The following is a 23,805-nucleotide window of genomic DNA, read 5'->3' on the forward strand; positions in this document are numbered from 1 at the left end:
AATGGAGAGTATCTAATAGTAGAACGTCGAATTAGAGAGCGTCAACTGTATTTAAAAATCCAAAAATAAAACTATTTCTTAGTTCCAAGTTCGTACCACAACGTCATAATACATAACGTCAAAAATGTTGATTGAAAAAGGTTTCAACGATCAACTTCATTCAAACACAAACACAGTGGTGCTACAAACAAAAATAAATCCTGAGCAATCAAGCATAATTTCCTTACAGTGCACACAAGAAATAATGAAAGGGATACCGGAGGATCAGTTCATATAAATCAATAAACTAATTATCTCAATACCCTTTTGTCATTTTGTTTTAAATACCTAATTAAAGAGAAAATACAATCAATGAAGACACAGTATGAACACTTTACAGACAAATTGCAATGGAGTTTATTGATCCCTGCTTAAGATTTAAAGGAAATCTGAAAGTAATGAGGGGTGTCTCTCTATGAATCAGACAGTACTGTAGGAACCATTTTGATATTAGCTGAGGTTAAGTGACCCCGCTAGGGCATGGTTTTGCCAGAGGTATTTTTTTGAGAATCTAAGTTCAAGATTGCCGGAAAATGCAATCAAAATATTGTAGCTACAGCAATGTTCATCGTAGACCTATTCTCAAGTACAGACTGGTGTAAAATTATCAGTTATCGTTGATCCTTTTAATATATAAGAGCATAAGCACCAACAATTGATCCATATTAAACAGGGCAACACGACTAGATAATAGTCCTTGAAGGTCAATTTATAGTGGAGTCTCTTTAGCTCGAACTTCTATAACTTAAATGCCTCCTTACCTGCTTGTCCCCAGTGCGTTCGAGTTAGAGAGACTCAATTATATTACCAAAAATAACAGATAAAAGATAATCTAAAGTACCGCCATCATTAGATCATTGAAGCTTGATCAGACATTTGTATGAAATGAGAATTTCAACTCGAATCCATTACTTTTTCAATGAAATTTAACTCAATAAGCATAGCATGATTTTTTAGATCTGGTTGATTTGGATATCCTTGTACCCGCCCTATTATCTTTATACAACACAGCAAACAGATAATAAACCATGATTTCAAGGAGAGAAAAAGTTACAAGTTTATTTCCCGTCTACCAGTTTTTATTCACTGAATGTATAAGCAGAGAGTCTGATGGGCTTTTCCAGAAAAAAATTAAATATGGGGAGTAGAGGAAACAACGTTTTTTGGAAAGTTACCCCCTTGACATAGTGAATTTATGACCCCGGAGAACAGATCTTACCCCCCCGGACAAGCATAAGTTGATCCCCGGATATTCAAAATTACCCCCAAAACAAGGCAAATTTTGCAGATTTTTCACTACCCCCTGGACAAAGTATCCACCACAATATATCCTGCTCCACCTCCATGTAAAAAAAAATTATGGAAGAGTCCAATAGAAGTAAAGCCCCATATTGTTCCCTATTTAAAGCAGGCTGACCAACTTTAACACTCTAATATCATACTTATCCGATGAGGGCCTAACTTTGACCCAACAACTACTATGACTATGTAATAAATCAAAACACCAAACAATAAACCTCACACCGATAAAATTAAGGAATTAAATCTAAAAATCACAGATCAAGATAGCAAGTAAATCCCTCAAAGTATCCAATAAACACGAAACCAAAGCTTCATAGTCAAAAACAACAACACTGTGTCTACGAAAACATTGAATCTTGATTTTAGAAGAAAAGTCCATTATGCAGCATTGATGGCACGCAACCAAAACTCAATTATAGACAGGGTGAAAGATGGGCAGTGTTTTGAGGTTTTATCTTAATATTAGACTGTTGAAAGAGTGAGAACAAAAACACAGCATGATTACATGTTTTCTTAAAAGAACAAACTATATAAGAACACTTGAAAGAGCTAGTACGTCCCTGGTTGTAGCCAAATTATTGCAAAGATTATTGTTTCAAAGGGCAAAGTCTTAAGAACAAGTTACGAACATTTTAAAGCTTTGCGGACTCAAAAAAACACCTGATTTCTCAGGAAAAACTCTGACCATATGACAGCTTCAGTAAAAGCAGATAAAACTTAATCCGAAAATTGATTTTGCCATGAATCTATGCGGAGCCAGATCACAAACAACAAAAATTTTCATTTTTTGAAAAACTACTTGATTCTCAGGAACATTTACAAAAATGGTCTCAAAAGGGTGAATATAAGATCATGTTAAGACAATTTTTTAATTAAAACTCAAAAAGTTAAGAACATCCAAAGATTTCAAAAAATTTGGATATTCTTATAAAAAACGTGTACTACATAAAAGTAACATGGTTTAATTCCAATGCGACTAATCCGCAGGATTGCTGTATAAAAGAGTTAAATGGGCACGCAATCAATTTGAAAGCATTGATACAAAATCAAAAGGGTTGATGCATGCGATAAAAATAAAAGAAGTTTAAAGCTCAGTGAAGATTACACTCTCTGTGAAGTGACTGTGCTTCGCCGACAGTTACGTGTATAGAGGGATTTGCAATGATGTAGCCTTATTTATTGATAATGCGAAAAAGCAGGTATTTCCACCCTTCGAATTACTCCCGCACTCCATGGTAAGACGGGTTTTCACTCAGACTTCGTTCACACAATACCGTTCCGTTTCACTCCGAAACGAAATGAAGTCATTCTATTAAAGCTTTTACATTAAACATTAAAGCTTTACATCACTTCTAACCAATAGAATGGCTTCATTTAGTACCGAGGCGAAACGAAACCGTTACGTGCGAACGTGGTCTCAATCTCGTACCCAGAGCCACCAGTACCACTTTTTGATTTTACTGATGGACGTGACACATTCGTGACGCTATTTTAATCATCAAAAAGCCAACTAAGGGACTGGATTCGAGTTTAGGTTTTCACTGTAAACTTTTGGAGCTGAATTTTCATGGTGTTTTTAAGCGAGGTAGACATTCACTGGAACTTAAAATGACCTGTACAGCTCTTAAAAAGAATGAGATCTAATCCCAAAGAGTCCTAAAGAAATTAGATTCGATTACCATAAGCTTTAATAAGCTACAATACTACTAACCTAATCTGAATTTTAAAACACTGGTTGTATAAACCTCAAGAATAAACTGTCAATAAAGGACTCCCGATCTGCAAATCATTTTATACAACTCCCCCAAACGGTGGATTGTTCTCAAGATCTTATACAAAAAGCGGGAAAGATCAAAGCTTCGTAAAAACTTAACAATTATATCAGTGATTATAAAGGCAAAAATGATCTGTTCTTGTCTCGGAACTAAATATTTTCTAAAAGTAGCATCGACCAAGACCGACACTGCTTGAAGAATTTTGAGAATTATTCCCACTATGAGTTGTCGATACAATTATTAGACACAAATCTCTAGCAATAATCAACACTGTCTCGGGAAGCAGTATTTTGGCGCATACCTTATCGGGGAAAACTTCGTCGGGGAAAACTTCGTCGGGGAAAAGTGACGAAATTTTAGCCAAGTGACGAAAATTTTCCCCTTGCCTTAATGCGTTTACCAACTACTAGCAAGTGACGAATATTTTTCGACGACAAAAATTTTTCCCGATGAAGTTTTCCTCGATAAGGTATTCCGTAGATCCATAACGCTTAGAAGACAGAGCACTCGGAAAAAGCGGTGGCGGAAAATTCTTTATAAGCCTTCTCGCCTATTCAGAGAAAATGCATGACACGCTCGAATGGCGAAAGTTCAGTTAACAGTTGAAACATCAAAAACACAAGATGAACGTTAAACAAACGTACTGTTGTTCATAGGCCATTTCACAGTCGAAATGGATCATGGGTAATCAGGACTGATTGCGCCCCGATAACGGTTTCCCGTTGGTTAGACGCAAAAATCTTCAAAAATTTTCAAAACTTTGGACCAATAGTAAGTCGTCATTAGCGCGCAGTGGTCCTGATTACCCATTACGCTTTGCGACTGTGAAATGGCCTATCCCCAAGCAGATTCGGATACTTTGCGCATGGCATGCATTCACTCTAAAAACCAAGGCTACTTAAGAGAACCTGGTAAGGTTGGCGCACCGCTTCGATCTTTTTCATCCAGATTTGGGATGAATATTAAATGATCTTTTGAGCACGCTGATTGGCAAAAGCAAAAAAAATCGCACCAAAATCAAAAGCCAATCAAACATAAACATTAGAACAAAGTCGCTCTCACTTTCGTTTTCAAGCAAAATCAAAACGGTTTTGATTTTCATTCGCCATATTTTTTTAGAACAGAGCGTGGTATGTGCATAATGGATGATCAGTACAGTTATGAGTTTAGTAGGATTAAGTGTAAAAAATCTGTGGTACCTTTTCACCAGGGGAAATGGAGCTTCTATAATTCTCAATATCCTGTCCATATCTTTGTTTCAACATTCCAATCAGTTGTTTTCTACCCAGAGTGCTGTTCGGGTCGATCTCTTGACCAAGCTCGTTGACAACTTTCCCGCCATTCTGTTGCATCTCGGTACTGAAATGCTTTGCGATAAGAAGGTCTTCTTGTGCTTCTTTACTGCTACCAGTTGTGTGACGACGTGGCTTCTTAGGGCGAGCGTCTGTTCGGCTCGTTGGCGTGACTGCACCGTCTATAAATAAATGAAATGAAATTCTTTGAAAGGTTGGGGCATTCAAAAATGACCAAAAGGGTAAAGCAAGAAGTCTGAAAACCACATTAAATCTATTAAGATTGGTATTAAGATGGGTATATGCACCTTGATTCAGTTGATACTATAAGATTTAAGACCGCCAAATTTACTTTAATACCAAAAAAAACAAGCAATAAGTGCATTCAATAAAAGCAATAAGTTAATATGTCTTATAAGTTAGTAGTCAAAAACTGAAACTTCATCAAAGAGAAAATCTAATTAACTACTAATATGTGGGATAACACGTAAATAAGCTAGCTCGTCTTGATGACGTAATTACACGTCGTTCCAATATCCTCAAAACAAGACAAAAAACAGTATCAAAATTGGTGTATATGGAACTGCTCATGATATTATACATCACATACAAGAGATAAGAGAGCCAACTACGTAATTCTCGTTAGTATTAAAGCCTCAAAATTATCAGACAATCTTTTGTAAGAAACAACTTTATTATTATAGAAGATGGTATGACACAAACCAACGTCTATAGGCCATCACTAGAACTACAAATCACCATCATCATCAATGATGTATTATCTCATCATGAAATTTTTTCATTGGTTACAAAGACGGCAGCAATACAGTCAGAAACACAAACTTTGAATATATCATACTTTGCTGTTATTAATAGTATTCTGGTTAAACTTATCAATACCAGGAGTGCCGATAAGGTATTTTAAAGTAAAGTTTTTATCTAAAATTCTTATAAAAGATCAATGTTTCAGTAAACAAATGGACTTCTTGATTGGCTGACAAAGTCAACAAAGTGATGACAACACTTTCGTATTTGTTGATTCATTGACGTTCTAATGCTAAAAAGGTAATGAAAAAAAAAACAGCAAAAAAAGTTATTTTGATACACTCAAATCCCTCATGAAGGAGTTATCAGACATACGTTTAAAGTATTTTTTTCTCTCACTTACGGAAGCAAGGGTTTGAAATTCCGGGTGAATGAAAAGTTTTCAAGCGATGATGTTTGTCTCACAAGTTACAACTAGACATTTTCAAAATATTTTGCTAAGGAGAATTCTTAGAATTTGAACCCTTTTCACTCATGTCGAGTTAATGGAAGAAACCATTGAACTATTTAAAGGTTTTGTTTTTAAATAAGAGTGATAGCGTTTGCTTACTCATCAATTTAAATTCACAAGCTTTTTAACATTAGATTGACACGGGTGTGGAGCAAAATTCGTCAGAAAGAGGGAAAGAAAAACATTTTTTTGCTTATATATAAGCATAACATAACAATAGCAAGACACTGTCCTGATATGAAACATGTGTCTGATATGAAACGGGAACACTTATGTAAAAATAAAACCTTTTAAAAGCATGTCAAAAAACCATCCCTAGTGAAAAAGAACTACAGTAAGCTCAGTCGAACCTAACTGAGAAAAACTTCACAGCTGAATCACCCATATCCAGGGGCACCCATATCCAGGGGCACCCATATCCAGGGGCACCCATATCCAGGGGCACCCATATACGTCATTATATTTTGATTAAGGTGTAAGCAAGAGACATACAGTCCTTCGTTTTATCAGCCAGTGGTTAACGATTCTTATGGGTCAATGAGATAGTGATGCGACTACAAAACCGAAAGTTATCAAAAAAAAATACACTTCTCTGAGTCCACACAAACAAAGTAAAAAATCTATAAAAATATTGAGGTCAGTACATTAAGAATCATTATGAATTATGATGAGAATTTCAGACACATTTAGCATCAAACTTTCTTATTAATGCAATTATACCGATCAATCACGAAGATGTCAGTATATGTATTAATGCGGAAATTGGGAGAACAATTTTTGAAGTATTTTGTCAGTGAAATACGGAAGTAATAAATCTAGAGCATGATGAGAATGAAGAGAGAAACATTTGCAAACACAGTGTAGCCTGGTTAACCAAGACAGTTTTTAAAATGTCAGGATACCGCTGGCGGCAATATAGCATTATCGGCGCTTTAATGATTTTTATGATTTATACGGAATTTTAACCTGGAAAACAAATATTCAGCTACAACTTTACCATCAGATTTTACCAAGTGACTGAATTAATCCGGCTTAGATTTTTAGGCTAAATTAGGTGGTGTTGAATTCAGTTGAAACGAATGGTAAGATTAGTCCTAACCAGGGATGCAAAGTTATCCACTGGTATGTATAGTGACTTTTCTACAGTATCTATTGAAACAGAATCTACCACGGGGGAAAGACAGTTGATCCAACTTCAACGCTACAATCTTACAAGGTCCAAGGAACAAGCTTTTCTTTGCGATTTTGCGGAAAACTTGTAAACCAACATTTCTAATTACTAGGACGCGGACATATAAGACACTAATCAATCACATCGTAAAATGTGAAGTGAAAGTTTTAAATCTTGAATCTATATGCAAAACCCATCACTATGGCATTTCCAACTTAAATACAGGATTAACATACAGATGCTTCACATTTTAAGGAGAGATTGTATAGACGGTGAAAATCCAAATTAAGTCTTCCCAAACAGTTTTTACTAAGAAATAGCATAGTACTGAATTTTTATAGAGACGGACAGCTATTATCTGAACAGACAGTACTTAGAAAAAACAATTTGAAACTATTGAAATTTTGACATAAATTGCATATCATTCTGAAGTCGCAGAAGGCATCTAAGAGTATATGCTACCATAGCTCATTTTTCATGTCACCAATATCGCCATTAGTATAAAAAACCAGTGCGCAGTTAGTCTGTCTGGTTTAAAATTTGAGCTCCATGCCACTCAAGCATGTTCAAAACGCCATAACATAGTGGATAAAAACAAACTAAGAGACCAATGCAATATTATCAACTTTATCATTTCACTTAAAAAGGTATAATGCCAAAATTCATTAGCACTGAATAAAAATACAGACAAAGGTTTATACTGTCACAACAAACATACTTATTTTTGTATTATTTTCTTTGGACCGTTGCCTCCTCATTGATGAAGAGGTTGATTTCTTGGTTACGTGTTTCATCATATTGAATGCTGATTGGTTAGTATTGATCGAATGATCGTTCCTGATTGGTTAAACCAAATAATCGAATTTTTGTGTGATTCGTCTGAAGTTTTTAGGATAGTATTGTGAAGACTGGTCGCATATGCATTTCATCAAAATACCTTACTCCGTCTATAAATCAGACTGCTCAAGGTTATCCAGTAATTTTCTGATAGGTCAAAATGATCAAGTATCTTTATCAAAGTTCATCCAGAGCTCCCATTTGAAATCCATCAAAAAAATAATGATCCTACGAAAAAAATTTTCAATCTCAGAATCCCTCACAGCAATGATCTTTTTTGAATCCAAAAAAAAAACGACTGTGTTTTTATTCACTGAAGTAAAACAAAATATACTGTATCATTTTCGAGTTAGCAAGTTAAAATCCATACACATGTTTCTATTATAACATCAACATCGAAAAAAACGTCAAAACTTTATGCAAAAAAAACGACCATATAAAACCTTGTAACCATAAAACATGAAAATACTCGTTTTACATAAAAATGTTAGAAATTCGAAGAAAGATTCCTTAAACACGTCAAATATGATTTAAAAAGTACGTTGTTGAAAAAATATCATTTTACTATATTAAGTTCTACTGTCAATTTTTGGCGTATCAAGAAATAGTAGTAAAGTTTGACATTTTGTCATTTCATATTTGTGTATGGTAGAGTTGACTTGACATCGAAACGAGGAAAGAAGTCTTGAATACGAGCATAAACAAACATGAGATGGTCGGATGTGTAGAGAAGCCTTTATAAGAAACACCACATTTAGAGTTGTTCCACTAAACCTCTGCAAATAAAGTCCATATTCACTTGAGGTGTGCACTATTTCTGCTATGTGAAAACCAAAATCAAGGCTTTTACTCCTAATTACTATGAAATGGTTCCCACATGGTAGTAAAGAAGAGTGAACATTTAAAACAAATGAACTTTAGTGGATCAATCGTTTTTTAAAGCCAGGTCAGGCTGAGTTAGCTTTACCACAAACACAAATCAATACGCACACACTGTGGTATAAAAATCATAGGCCATAGGATAAGCCAATGCGACTTGTAACAGCAACGATAACTGCTAATAGTTAATTGATTATAAAGAGATATGATATCATATAGCAAAGATAGATGATGATATACGATTTCTTTCCATCGAATTCTGATGTCAAAAATAGATACTTAAGAATACGTTACCAACAGACAACTAAACAAGCTTAATGCAGTTGTAAGGTAGTGAAGGAAGTTCTTCTGGAATGAACAATTTGGCCAAAAAGATGAGGTTTAATAATCCATTAAAAACCCTGTATCATGAATTTTTACAATCCGTTGTAATTGACCACGGTCACTTAGAATTGTTCTATGGCTTATACAAAATTCGAAGAATTTTATCAATCGAGTAATAAAGAAGGGCCCAATTAGATGATGACGTAGAAGACTAATATTCCAACTTCCCGTACGACATTCTTTTTTCCTTTTGACTTTGAAGCAGTACTGCTCCTACGTTTTGTGTTAAAAGAACAGTGGTCTAGAAATCGAGACTAATCTTGAAGGGAAATCATCCAGAGCATTTGGATATGCGCATACAACATTTTTCTTTACTCACGAGACAGCAATTATATAAATGTAAATTATTGCATTTCGAGTGGACTTAGACCTAGCTCGGGGGCCACTTATAGCTTTTTGATAAACTGAATGACGCTAATAGGTGGCTCGGTGTAATTTTTGGTAGGCTCCATTTTTTGGTTTCGCTTGAGGTGGTAGCAAATCCGTACCACTAGATCCAGTCCCTAAAAATTCAAGATGGCGAAATCCTCTATTCTACTTCACTGGACTCAGAAAGACATCAGAAAGCAAAGTTCAGTCAGAAGTAGACTTTAGTCAAACTTAGACCTAGTTTATCAGACAAAAGGTTACAAGACTCAAGTAATAATAGTTAGTGGATAAATTCTTATATGAAAAATGTTGCGAATAGCAGGTCTAAAGTAAATATGATTCTTTTGATAAGGAACGTTTAAGGAAACACAAGATTTTTGATAGAAAAAGTCTGGAAAAAGCCTTTCAGAATGCGTTTTGGGAAAGCTTTACATGTAAGTATGAATTCCAGTAGTTTATACAACAAACAGCTCTAGTCTGTAAGGCCTTTCTCTCGGTCTATAACTATAAGCACTTCTACTTGAAATTCCTAACCCGAGTAGGAGTTACCGCTTTAAAGAAAAGGAGATATGACATAGTTTCTAAAAATTATGTTTTAACTCCGTGTCTTTAAATCTAAGAGCCAACAGGGAGTAAGTTTCCCCGGTGCAAAAGTGGTGGATGACACCAATGAATTTTGTGGATATCAGGGTCTATTCAAGTCTTGAAGGGTTTTGAATACAACTTCCTTTTCAAATAAACCAGAGATGTGTCTTTGGATGAACTATACGATTTTCGAAGTAAGAGCGTTTGGCACAGAGTAATAGATACTACACAATTGCTAGAAGTAGAATATGTAATCGCTTTGCAAAGTTTCGACATTAAATTGACTTACCTGAGGCGATTGAAGATTGACCGACCGATTTATTGCCATCACTTTGATTACTTTTCACACTCTCTTGACTAGACTGTTTCCGTCGTAACGAAAGTCGCGTGAAACTTTTGGTTCGAAGGAAAGGCATATTGCCAATGAATAATCAATATTCAAATGCTTTGCTATTACCAGATAAATACAAAATCTATAAAGTTGCCCTCGAGACTGTGACCTTTAAGTTGAGTACGATATTAACCAATCAACGTGAGTAAAATCTATTTCTCAAAATGGATAGAAACTCTAAACAAGGAGTAAATTCAAACTTGTTGTTAACATCGTAGTAAAAACATTGCAAGCCATTGACTGAAATTTGTAGACGATATGAAATGTTTTTCTAATACTCACAACGATTACTACAAAACGATTGACTAAATCATTGTAAAAATTTCCGCTATTATTTTTGCGTCAATTCTAAACACAACAGTATATAAGAGACCCAAATAAGCTTGAACGTACACTTGATTTCGTTAATACCTGTGTACACAAAAAATGAAAAGCTCTCATTGACAAAACCTCCATTTGAAAGATAACTTATTAAAACTTTTAAGAAATTGTCAAACAACTGGGAGATAATCCCAAAGCTTTGATTCAATTAGATGGTCTAAAACATTACGGATAATGTCGCATTAGAAAGCGAATTTCGAAAAACAAAATTAATGACTTTTCAAAACAGTATCAAATTCGAGTAAAACAAAAACAGTGTGAACTGCACGCTACAAGAATTTAAAATAAAGTAGTGCTTAGGGTGTAGTTTCATTACATTAGAGATGCATCATTTCACGTCGTCAAGAAAAGACGAACTGTTTTCATAGAGAGGGCTACATAAACAACTTTCATATTAATCCAAGCAGATCAAATTCTTGAAAAACCTCCAAAATCTCCTAAGAGGGTCTTACGAAATTTCCAATCCCTATTTAGTTCAAAGTATCTCGAGTACATAATCGCAAAGGATCTTGGGTCGTCATGACAACTAATTCTAAGAAGCACCTCTTGTATTTTGCTTTTGGTGTATGCTGTATGTATTAAATCGATAATTCAATCAATCAATCCTCGAGGGAATTCTATTGTAATTTACTCCCAAAACAATCCCACAATGCATCGCTTTTTTAGAAAAATCAAAAACTGCGATAAGATCTATTAGACTAACCACTGTAAGTGCATAATTGAACTTTTCACAAGCCATACCTACCTATCACATTAATTTGTCAAAATGTACATTGAAATGTTACTTGGAATAACGAACCATCAAAGTAGAATAATAACTGTAACAAAGTAATACATCAAACTTTATAATGTACAGGAACAAAGGCATCAGCAACATTTTTCAAAAAAAATTGTTTTTTTAATATCCTGCAAGTAATTACCTGCAATAATTAGCACAAAGTACAAACTGCCAAACCAAAACTTAAAAGCAATCCTTCCTTAATCAAGTAACCATGACGACATAATTAGCATAATTAGTTACACCTCATTGATGTATCTTAATTAGGGAAGTCTTAAATTACTTTTAGTAATACCACTAAACCAACCACACAACTGATTATAGCATTTCATGTTTCCTGGTTAATTATTTCATGGATCATTTTCAAGAAAGAGTATTTGGTGAATGGCGAGATTCTAACTCGATTAATGTGGTAAATTTGAACTTAGTAAAGCTCAAATTGTAGCTGTAGAACGATAGACTCGCTATACATTCACTAACCATCTGGATAAGGCTATCACTGTGTATCACTAATATTTTGCCGATTAGTAGTATGAAGAATCTGTTTACAGACTTTCACCGCAGTGGACTGTGTTCGAAACCCAACCCTAGACAGGGCTTTAGGGAAACATGGTGAAAACTTGTTCTTATCATTTTGGCCATTGAAGCCTTATGTTCTTATATAGCTTGTTCTTCTTATAAAAAAAAACGTGCACCTTCACTCGAATATCTCTCTCTCAAGCCAGCTGATGATCGTAGTTTCAATTGAAGTCAATTGAGTTTAGCTAAGCTCAATTTGCAGATGTAGAACGATGAACTCGGTATACATTATATGGTAACGTTTCCGATGAATTTCTTCAATGCTGAGCCAAAAAACTGAGAACCACAACAACAGATATATAGGGTCATAAATAATTTCGGGAATATAAAATAGAAAACCTTACAACAGTCGAGCCAATAAAGCCAACACGTACCTTTCCCATTGTAGCGGTTCATGGTGGATCTGTCTTTCTTGATGGAGAAAGATCTTCTCAGTGTCTGCTTAAAAGACGAAATATCTTGTTTTTCAACAACTAAGTCAGTGGTCGAATATATTTTTCAAACTTATAGTGGCAGCTTTAAGTACGATGCTCATTGAAGACTGAATCATTGAATCTTCTATTAAGATTCGTCAATGAAATACGATTTCGAACAGTCAGAAGGATGACATGGATGATTAGGTTTTTTCATAAGGTACAATCCTGATTGGTGGATTGGAAAGTCAAAGGTAATGAATCGGGAGATTCAAAAACGAAGTAAAGTGTGAGATATCTCAATTTGAAATCCAAAAAGGAGGATGAATTCAAGCCATTCTGTAACTTTTGATAATTTCATGTTCTTTTCATTTTTTTAAATGGTAGTCAAGTCCTCAATTTGTAGTACGTTGGTATAACAGATATGAAAGTTTCTTGTACAAATTATTGTAAATACTTGCATCACTTTTCGATGTCATTGATTCTGAAGAGACCAAAAAGGTTAAGCTTTCGTATACATCGCTTCCTTTGAAAGTAGAGTAGGGGTAACAGGAAAATGGGGGTTGTATTTCAAATTGATTTCATGATTGTAAATATACATAAAAACTAATGTTACTACTTGATACCAATGTTTTAAATCAAATTTCAAACTTTAAGATGACTTAATAATCAACAAATGTGAATGACACCTTTTGAAAGGGATCTTATTATAATAACCATTTTTTGGGGACAAGCTGGAGTTTTTCCAAGCTCTCGTTTGATTTGGTTGATCGTTAACCTGTAATAAAAAAATTTTATTACTTTTTCTAAAGAGCGTGCCATCTCTATTACTTCAAATAACCAATTAGTGAAGTCTCTTGTAAAAACTCCAGCTCATCCCATTTTTTGACAAGTCTTACGTAACCGTTAGCTAACTAGATATCACTTTTTGGAGTAAGAAGGTCGGTCAAAGTGATTGTAAGTGTAACCTAAAGAAAATATTTTGGGTAAATGTAAAGCATTCGAGGGGACTTCCCAATGATAGCATTTACAGTGTAGTAAAGTATCTAAAGATGAGGTATTTTGATTAGAAGTGACCATTCAAAATAATTGGTAGATTGACTGTTTTTTTTTATAAGAACAAACTTATATAAGAACATAAGGCTTCGATCAAGAATAAGTTAAGAACATTTTAAGGCATTCTAAGCTCAAACTCAAAAAGTTGAAAACAGTAACATTGGGTTAAAACTAGACCTTTAACTGACCTTGGGTGTTATAATACTGCTAATATGCTTGCACCAATCATTACCTTGAAAAAATACTTTTGAGTGTGACATATTGGGTGATAAAAACGGCTTAAAATTTCAAACTCTTCAAATTAATCTTGCGATGAATCAGATTTTGAAAAAAAAGAATGTCATTCCAATGAGATTTAAAAGGACTTAAATTGAACAGATAAAAAGTCATCAGCTGATAATCATGATATAGCGTCATTGATCAAATTATCAAAAAATGTAAAAATCACTTATGTCAAGTTTATGGTAGACTAGAGTCTAATTCTGACTGAACTTTGCTTTCTGATAATTTTTTATGACGCTGATTCCATTGAATTTCGCGCCATCCAGTCTATATAAAAGCTTTAAGTGGACCTCGGGCTAGGTTTATGGTTTATTTATTGGAAAGACCAATTGTAGAAAAGATTCCAGAGTCTTCCTTCAAAATACTGTAAAGGAAAATTGATTATTGTTAATATAATGTACAGTCAAAGTTACATACTAGACAACTAACAAACAAATTATGAGAAGGAAGAAAATAAATATGAAATATCTCCAATATATGTTAATTGTGAGAAGTTTATCATGTGCAAATAACGTAACCAAACTTTTATCCTCTTTCCAGCGAGTTTTTACGCAACTTTGGAAGTATGTAGACTTTTAAAATCAGAAAACGTGGAAGGTGCAGAAAATCAATGAAATTATCCGATGAAATTGTACCATAAAGAAAAGTCCCTTTTTTTAATTTATCCATTCGCACCCTTTTTTAGGTTTTGAAGATATGAAACTTCCTAACAAAAGCCATTCATTATTCCTCAAATATCTTCACAATCATTTCTTGGTACGTAAAAATAGGCGAAATAAGCCTGAAATTTGATTTTGCAATCTGGAGAGAAACACATCTCTGCTAAAATATATAGGAATTTTGGGCCAACCTTGCATTGACCAGCCAGTTCTCTTTTTTTATAAAATCACATGATCATCAACTGAGTGAAAAGGCATGACCTGAGTAATTTATCGAATACTCAAGCACGTGAACGCTCAAGGGAAAGTAAGTCATCTTACATTGCGTGTAAGTGGCAAAGGTCATAGATGGAACTTGGGTGGGACTTTCTACTGTAGGTTAATGAAACGTTACAGTGATAAAAGAGCAGTTGTGATTGCTGAGATTACACGATCATTATTGATGAATGATGAAAGTCAAGACTGGGTCAGAGTAAGGAAGCTCAAAATTTCAGAAGAGAAACAACTAAGGGAAATAAATGCTCGTGTGCAACTTACTTATCAGAAAAACCGATCCGAAATATAGACCAAATTCAAGTGAGGTAGCACACGAATTAGATGCGCGAAAAAGTGAGATTTACCTTTGACTCGATAGCCAGCACTAAACAACAAATGTGACCAAAAAAAAACGGTAAAAATTTCAAAAAAATCCCTTTTCTCTTAGACATTAAATCTCTTTGACTGTTAAGCCATTTCGGATGATCGTTTTGGTAAAGAAATATATACCGATTTTATTAGATATGAAAGAACATTAATTATAAAGAGATTATCGAAGGGGGTACAAAATGAATACCATTTTTATGAATTAAAAAGACAATTTTAAGTCTAAAAAATGATGACTTGAGTGCTGGATGACACGATTATGCAAAAAACGCATTTAAATTGAAACATAACTTTGTTTATTTCCTTATTGGATATAATGAGAGTATGATAGTATGAGACAAATCGATACACTTTCAATTCGGGCAATATGGCTGAGCCAAAATGACATCACTTATTATCAATGACCAGAATACAAGCAAAAACATACCTTCTGTGTCTGGGCTATTACATAATTCCAATATTCTTGAAAAGGAATCGTTTCCCAAATCAAAATGAACAACCATTGTTTTCAGGTGAACCAAACAATATACAAAAGCTCTAAAATATTTCTTCGGTTGTTTTAAAATCTTAAAAGAAATTAGTAAAGAAAAATTCAGGATACAGCTGAAAGGTAAAATTCATTTGTTGAGGTAATTTTAAAACCATAAAAATCCGTGCAATTTTAGAAAACTCTCCAGTGGTGCATATCGTGAATTGAGAAGAAACCATTGTTAAAACATGAACGGTTATGATTCCCGAGGATCTATAAGTCATGATAAATTAGATCATAACAAATCCTCGGGAATCAATAACCTATATAATAGTTTCAAGAAAATTGACACGGCAATGCATCTTTAAAACTCCAAAATAACAGCAATGCATCTTGTGTATATGCAAGAGGCATAGTCTAACTATAGCAATATCAAATTAAACTTTGAAAACATACAGTGCGAAAGTAAACATTACAGAGATACTACTCCTGACAGTAAAGGACTATTGTTTAAAAACTGACAATATTTGTAGATGTTTTTAAATTAGTAACTGTAGATAGATCCTAACCCACACAAAATGTAATACATTCTAAGAAGGTAGGAGACAAAGAGAAATCGGATGAATTTCCGCTCTTTATATACAAGTGTATGGAGTACGAAATCCGGAACTGAATGCATTCTCTATGCTTTGAGTTGTCATCTTAAACAATGAAAACAAAAATCCCAAAAATGACAAATAGAGAAATAGACAAAGCAGTGTTGGACTATTCTATTAAAAGTGTTGAAGTAGGGTGATTCGCGTGCCACGGCTCCATGATGCCATCACTGCGACTCCGGTCTGTATTTTGAATCATTTTAGTCACGTGTTCTTTTATACAGTTCGTCTTTATCTAAGGATCTATCATTATTATTCCCTCCCAAATCTCCAGTAAAACCAAACCGTCATTTTCACTCAAATGATTGACACCACTGAAATTTAAAGAATCTCTTTATACAATCTAGTGAAATAAAAAATAGAATCACAAAGTGTTTCAAAAAAACTTCGAGCGAGAGATCTTTACAATCTATGAGTATGTTAGATGAATTTTTATAATACCAATAGGCTTTTGAGTGAATTATACTATATGCACGTAACATATAATCATTTTACTCGTCAACTTTTCTCCCTCTCGCATAAAGGTATTAATGAGCAAGACAATGCAAAAAAATTAAAACAACAATTCAATAAAAACTCGTGTTATAATCTATGATGAGACTAAAAATGGAATGGCTAATCTTGGCTTAAAGTACTAGAGAGTATACAAAATGTATTTGGATAAACAGGAATGCCACTGAAATGATTTATAAGTAAATAAGCATGGATTATTTGGTTGACTACCAAAATTGTTTAAGAAAAAGTTGTTGCTCTACCGCATATCGTCTGTACACAAGATCACTAAAAAAGGGAATAGTTTTGGAGGCGATATAAATTTGAAAACAGTGGTTAGCACGGGACAGAATAAGCAGCGGCGGAAGTGTTTACAATGTTTGTTTCCCACTCTACCGCCAATCTTTTCCCGTAAACCGCCCTCACGCCCCAACTCTGCGCAGGTATATTTTCCCGTGTTACTGGACCCTCTAACGGACGATAGCATCGTCTAGTCTTGCTCAAAATCTCATTACAACTTGTCTGGAGATTTTACAAATTAATTCCTGCAAGGGCCAAAATCTTTCATTAAAAGACAAAGAACATCATCCAACACCAAAATACAAAGTGCCTGACAAATTGTAAAGGTATTTTGAAACGGACGTTTTAAGAAAAAAAGATATCACTAAATCTTATCACTCAATATTTTGGATTAACGTCAAAATGTTCAACGTAAAAACGACATATTTTACGTTTTTTAAGATATATATCATTTTAAGGAAAAGAATTTTTGTATTGACCGTTAAAGATTATTACAGCCTTACCAAATTTGAATTAAATTAAAAACTTCCAATAAAGTGCCAGCCAATAAGGTATAGCCGATAAGACTAGAGTACAATCTCCTTTGTGGTGTTTGAAGCCACTTATTGCTCGGTCCATATGGTTTTCATACAAATGCTGGGAAAAGTACCATCTACCGTCAGAATTTGAATAATCCCAGCAGGCACACAACGTTGTTTCAACGTTCATCTAACGTTATATGGACGCTGTGAACGTTAGATAAACGTTGAAAGAACGTTGTGTGCCAGCTGGGATGTAAAACGCAGAAAGTTCTACATTCAATCCGCCATCCTAAATTCGGTGCAAATTTTTAAGGCTTACAATCATTTATTGTGAGTTTCGTACGGTAATCGCCAAAACCGAAACACCGACACATCTTTCTTGAATCACCGATAACACCGATAGGACATATTAAAAAAATCCTTATTTTGTCACCGCAGGGCCCCTTTTGACACCGAACATTTTTCTTCAAACACCGAAACACCGACAGAAAAGGACTAATATCATCCAACCATCAAACCCGTACGATCCTTCCGGATTTTATGATTTGATATTGAGCTCAAAAAGCAAGTAAGTATAGACAAAATAGAACATTATAATTAAACAGAATTAAAAACAAAGTTTGTTTCAACTCCTCACAAAAAGACGAGGTGATCATCTCCAGGAACTTATTTCCAATCTCCAAAGACAAAAAACGTTGAACAATGCTTCAAGACATTGATTTTTCTTTTTTGAACAAAAACGTAAACGCACATCCGGGAGGAAGCGTGTAATAACCGCCGCTACATTTAATGTTACAGAAGATTTAAGCGGAAAACAAGATCGACCAAAAAATGCGGAATTACGACCAGCATTTTATCGACGACCGTTTGAAAAAAGGAAACAAAAAGAAAATTGGTCTGATAAAAGGAAGAATATTTTATTGGGTTAGGCAAATATGGATATGAAGGAAATCTACTCTTTAATTATCCAAAATGTTTTAATCAGCCAAATCTAATTCGTAATTTGTTAAAGGGGGCAATAATATTTGGCAATCAGTTTTATTTTACCTCTGATTTAGACGGCCCATTTCTCACCATGCAAGTGGGATAAAATAGCTGTCTGAAGTCAATAAGTTCCCCTGATTTTGACGTTAAAAACTTCTTTCAATCGTTTTCAACCAAAAGTTTTTACTTGCCTACTTTCTGCCCGTTATTTGTTTAATCCAACATTAAGTATAGACAGGGCAGAAAGTCGGCCGTCTAAACTAGAGCTAAGCTATGTCATAAAATGATTATTCTAGTCTCTTGTAAAAGGACTGGCATCGAAAGTCAGTTTACCATCTTGGTTCATTTTCTAATGAGAGCGATTATTGGGATAAATTGCGATGTCTAATGATTTCAAAGCTCCGAAGGCGCTAGATATGGAGGCACTTATTTCACGTCCAAAACACGTTATTCGCATGTTTTTCAAACAAAATTGCTAAATTCGGGGAAACTTAACCCTATTCAACCTAGGCTTTTAGGGGCGGTTCAGAACTAGGGGGGGGGGGGCTTTTCCTGTACCACCCCTTAACTTTTGATCTAGTGGGTCTTTTTGGATGAAATTTGGCATACAAGATCCTTGTCACGTAAGGTAACTTTTGACAAATTTTTTTTTTGATGACGTCACTCATCATGCCGAAAGTGAGCAAAAACCGAAAATTTCCTTTGTTCTTATAAATAGCTATTGTATTCTAACAAAGGCTTTAGAAAAAAGTTGTCTGAGTTTAAAATGCTTATTTTATCTTAAATATTCAATAAATTACGGTTTAAAAGATATATTTGACATCAAAAATAAATTTGTATTAGAAAAGTGTCAATTTTTGTGACACCTTACTGTCAGAAATGTCATCATGCTCAAGGTGTGAAAATATTTACGTGTCAAATTTTTTTTTATTTTGAAGCTAAATAAAAGTTAGGAATTTACAGAAAATTTCACGGCAAAAGCTCTATTATTTCAGGAACTATTACCAATAGTTTGACCTCCGAACAGAAAGAGCCCCCCCCCTAGGCCGAATAGGGTTAAGGCTTCACTTTTTCTTGATTGAGCGAGGTTTAAGGTTCGTGTCTAGCCCCTTCGGGGATGGTATTCAAACTCAATGGTCTAGTCTCTACAAGCCTAGGCCATCAAGGAATTCGATTCTTTGAGCTTGAGTTACAACGAAAAGGGAGATAAATTTTTTCCCAACAGTTTGACGTGGGATGCAAAGCATATCATTGGTAAATGACTCCATTGATCATGGAAATATTTGTATATCAAAACGTTATTTTATAGATCTATTAACTCTGGATTTAATCAACAGATGTTTAATTCACTACATGTCTGGAGAGGATTAGCAAGTCAGAGGAGAGCTGCTATTGAGTATCCTGCTATGAGACTTAATCAACTTTGATTAATGATTTTAAAAAACTAAGTAAATAAAAAAAGTAAGTAAGGACATACTTTCCCACTATTCTTATAGAGTCCTAATTAATTAAGCACACAAATTTGGAACTCAATTTACGGGACGCTGCTATCGTGTTGAGCACGAAATCGTTTCTTCTCTCTTTCTTTGGAGCCCCCTTAACACAATACTTCGGGGTAAAGGCTCCCGTTTTCTCATATTCTATCTGGGGACACAGAATTAATCAACTTTGATTAACGATTTCAAAAACAGAAGCAATGATTAAAAAAAGTAAGTAAGCAAGGACACACTTGTCCCAACTGACTAACTTTTTATAGAGTCCTACGTAATTAAGCACAGATAATTGAGAGATGAAACATCCATAAGATTACACGAATTTTAATAAGAACATCCAAAATTTTAAAGCCTTCAGCTATTTTTAGCTTTTTTGAGTTTTAAGCCTAAAAAAATATTCTCAAGATGAAGATGTTTTGTGAATACTTTTGTCAATTTTTTAAAGAAGTTGGTTGAAGCAGCAAAGGCTTAAAATGTTATAAGCTTGTTGTTGATATTTTGGCCATCGAAGCATTATATTTTCATATAGTTAGCTCTTCTAAAGAAAATGTGTAACTGGATAATTTCAACCAAGATCTAATCGCAAAAAAATAATTATACACCATATCAAGATTTAGCAAAACCATTATAAGAATTTGATACTCTTGTGCAAATTATGTGTTCTTACAAAAAAACACATCAACGGGCGAAGGTATTTAATGAATTTAATTAAAAAGTTTGTGCTGTTAGTACCTTTTTAATGAGCATTTAATTAGATGGGTATAGTCAAAACGATAATATGATTAATCGAATACACTTTTGAATAGGCTATGTTATAAGTTACGCAATCGACTTCGAAACGAAGGGATTGTGGGAAATTGAAGTGACTATATACACATACACCTGTTTATTGTTGGAGCGAATTCCAACCGATTATATTACTCAAACAAAAATTGGTATAAGGCATTTTAAAATCGACTTTACAGGGTTGCAACTCTTATACAAAGATATGAAGAAAGTAAGTCTGCGACCGCAGTCGGAGGCGACCCAAAGGCTCCTCTTTAGGTAGCTGTCTACCCGAAGGTGGGCGAGGGCGCAACTCTTTCTCCCTGGGTTGCTACACTCAGCCTTGATCTTTCTATTAATTGCTGAGTAGCAAGCAAAGAAGCATCAAAAACCAATTTTTGTAACGTACAAAGTCATTTGTATGACCCAGCTGGCAATCGAGATAACAATCTTGCGCGCCGTATTCGAATACGGCACTACGGTTCACTACAAAGGTATACCTTATCGGCCAAAACTTAGTCGGCCTTAATTTTAGTCGGCCTTAATTATTAGTCGGCCCTAATCTTAGTCACCTCGTCAAAATTTAGTCACTAAGGGCCGACTAAGCGGTTCTATTTACAGCTAATTTGGCCCAAATTTTTAATCGGCCCTAATTTTAGTCACCAAGCCAAAATTTAGTCACTTAGGGCCGACTTTGAATAAGAGATTCAAAATAAGATCATATAACAAATTGGACCAAAGCGCAATGTTAGCGGATTAGGCTGATAGTAGTACGGGAATCTTACACTCTCTTACTTTCAGTGGTTCAAATCAAAGAGGCCACTCTTCTGCTTAAAAGTTTACAGTCCAAAGTGACTCTTTACAAACGTGCATCTATTTGATAGTTTCCTTTTATCTACTCAGAGTGTACCTCGCGTTTATTGCTTCGTAGCACCTCTCCGAAAATGAATTTTGAAATTAGCCGTAGATACAGAGTCTGTGTGTACAGACAACCTTTTATCCGGCTCATGATTTATACAGTGACAAAGCAAGGTTTTTTTTCATCAATTTTACACAACAAATTAGCATAGTCTTGAAATATTGGTGAATTATGGAGAAATTTGAGACGGAAAAGCCACTTGATATACTTCGCTGAGACGGAACAACTTTTATCACTGTTTACAATTTAAAACAATAATACCCTTTGAATCATACTCAAGAACAGATTTGGGTCCAATTATATGAAAAGTTCAGAGCGAACTGAACGAAATTTGAAAAAAAAACATGCATTTTTAAGAAACAAGTACTTTATTCTGGCTTAGATTTTTCAAGTAATTGAAACCAGGATTGACTGGCAAAAACGTGACTTATTTGAAGGCTAAAGATAAAAGAACATACCATCTTTGGATCTGCCAAACGTCGATTGGTCGAAAGCTTGATCAGCATAAGTCACGTGACGTTGCACACGTGCTGTAGAAGAGACGGGAGTCACTTTCCATTTCTTGATCATCCCTGTTTTCGTGATGGAACTGAAAGAAATGAAAAAAATGGAAAAGGATATTGGTGAAAAGTTCTTGATACAGTTAACTTTCCCTTATTCGAACTCGGACAGGGAATCTTATTTGTTCGAATTACAGAGCGATTCGAATTATAAAAATTATTTTACGAGGGCTTTTCCTTGACGGGGACTGGAAATTGGTTCGAGTTAAAAAGATTCTAATAAGTTTACTGTAAAACTATGATCCAAATGTGGCACTGCCTTCGCTTATAGACCAACACTCACTCAAACAGCCAAATTAAACATCCTTTCATATTTACATCTACGTTTTTTTATAAGAACTTTCAATTTTTTCAAAGCCTTCAGATGTTCTTAACTTTTTGAGTTGTAACCTTAAAATATTCTTATTTTCACCATTTTATGAGTATTGTTATGCTATTTCATTAAAAATTTCGTCCGTAAATAAAGAATGTAGTCTGGGAAATGCTTGGAATCTGAAACAAAACTTGGTGAAAATGCGTTAAGTACCTTGGATGTTTCTCTCTTTGTAAGTAATGGGCTTCAATCTCACTGTTCAACCTTGAAAGAAAAAAGAAAACTAGAAACTTGACTAGATGGTTGTAAATGACTAACTAGTTAAATCTGTACTTCTGAAGTGTCAATATGCATCAAAATTATCTTCCAAAATAGAAATCCTTAAATCCTTGAGTTCTAACAAACTTCATCAAACCTTAAACAAATCAAACTAGAAACTGTATTATTTTTTGGACGCTCGTAACATTTCGTTTCAGTTTTACTATGCGATCTTTCCACTTTAAAACAGATAACCATCATCGTAATATCCCCGTATTCCAATGGTGGATTTGGAGTTGATATATGATCCTGACCTTTGTCTTATTTCTTGACCAGGCTTTCGAATACCATAAACAGTAGCTCTGCTTCGTAAATGTTTATCTTCTTCCATTCGAGGGAAAGGGTATTTCACATTGGCTGTCATCTTCTAACTTTTGTTGAAATCTATAGCAACACGTCTTTATAATTCTCCAAGAAAGTTTATTGTCAAGTCTTGAACTAATCTTGTTTTATGAAACAATAGAACCATCAAAACCAATCTTCAAGTTCTTCCTCGAAAGATTTTCAATTGAAGAAATTTTATCAATCCTGAAAATTGTTCTCTTTGTAACTTAAGAACAAACTTCTTCTCTCTTCAACAAGATTTTGGTAGATATACAGTTCAACTTTCTCTTCAAGCAAAAATCCAAAATTAATCAAGAGAAAAAACACCACAGTCTTGTCAAAAAAGAAGATATAGTCAATTTCTATTCCTTCCTCAATAAAACATATGTTCTCAAGAACATCTCAATCCATTTGGAGAGCAAAATAAACGCGGCTGTATATGATCAAAAATCGTGACTCCTTGACATCGTTTCCAATCGTCTAATAACACTAAACTGACACACGACCACACATTATAAAGTGTAAATCAACTATCTAAACTATATTTAATAGCCAACAAGAGACATAAACTGTATTTTAAAACACACACCAATTTAAGAAT

The 23,805-nt window shown here is 34.4% G+C and overlaps 1 protein-coding gene across 6 annotated transcripts in view; it reads right to left on the reverse strand.

The window, feature by feature from the left end:
* LOC136798483 (SRC kinase signaling inhibitor 1-like) overlaps positions 1–23,294 on the reverse strand; it is a 45,574-nt gene extending 22,280 nt beyond the window's left edge. Inside the window, exons 1-4 of one of the 6 annotated variants that reach the window (XM_067055098.1) lie at positions 23,135–23,294; positions 22,776–22,826; positions 22,148–22,278; positions 4,316–4,590 (exon numbers count right to left, since the gene is read on the reverse strand). In XM_067055098.1, coding sequence (XP_066911199.1) covers positions 4,316–4,590; positions 22,148–22,278; positions 22,776–22,826; positions 23,135–23,244 — 567 coding nt within the window. In that variant the 5' untranslated portion in view covers positions 23,245–23,294. Of the gene's footprint in view, positions 1–4,315; positions 4,591–7,573; positions 8,028–10,198; positions 10,694–12,412; positions 12,450–15,517; positions 15,609–22,147; positions 22,279–22,775; positions 22,827–23,134 lie in introns of those variants that run through there. The other 5 variants (XM_067055099.1, XM_067055102.1, XM_067055103.1 and 2 more) reach the window with 5 other exon arrangements.
* Between the last annotated feature and the right edge of the window lie 511 nt (positions 23,295–23,805).

The sequence above is a fragment of the Clytia hemisphaerica genome, unplaced genomic scaffold (assembly GCF_902728285.1).
Source record: "Clytia hemisphaerica strain Z4C2 unplaced genomic scaffold, Clytia hemisphaerica genome assembly, whole genome shotgun sequence".
Classification (NCBI taxonomy): Eukaryota; Metazoa; Cnidaria; class Hydrozoa; order Leptothecata; family Clytiidae; genus Clytia; species Clytia hemisphaerica.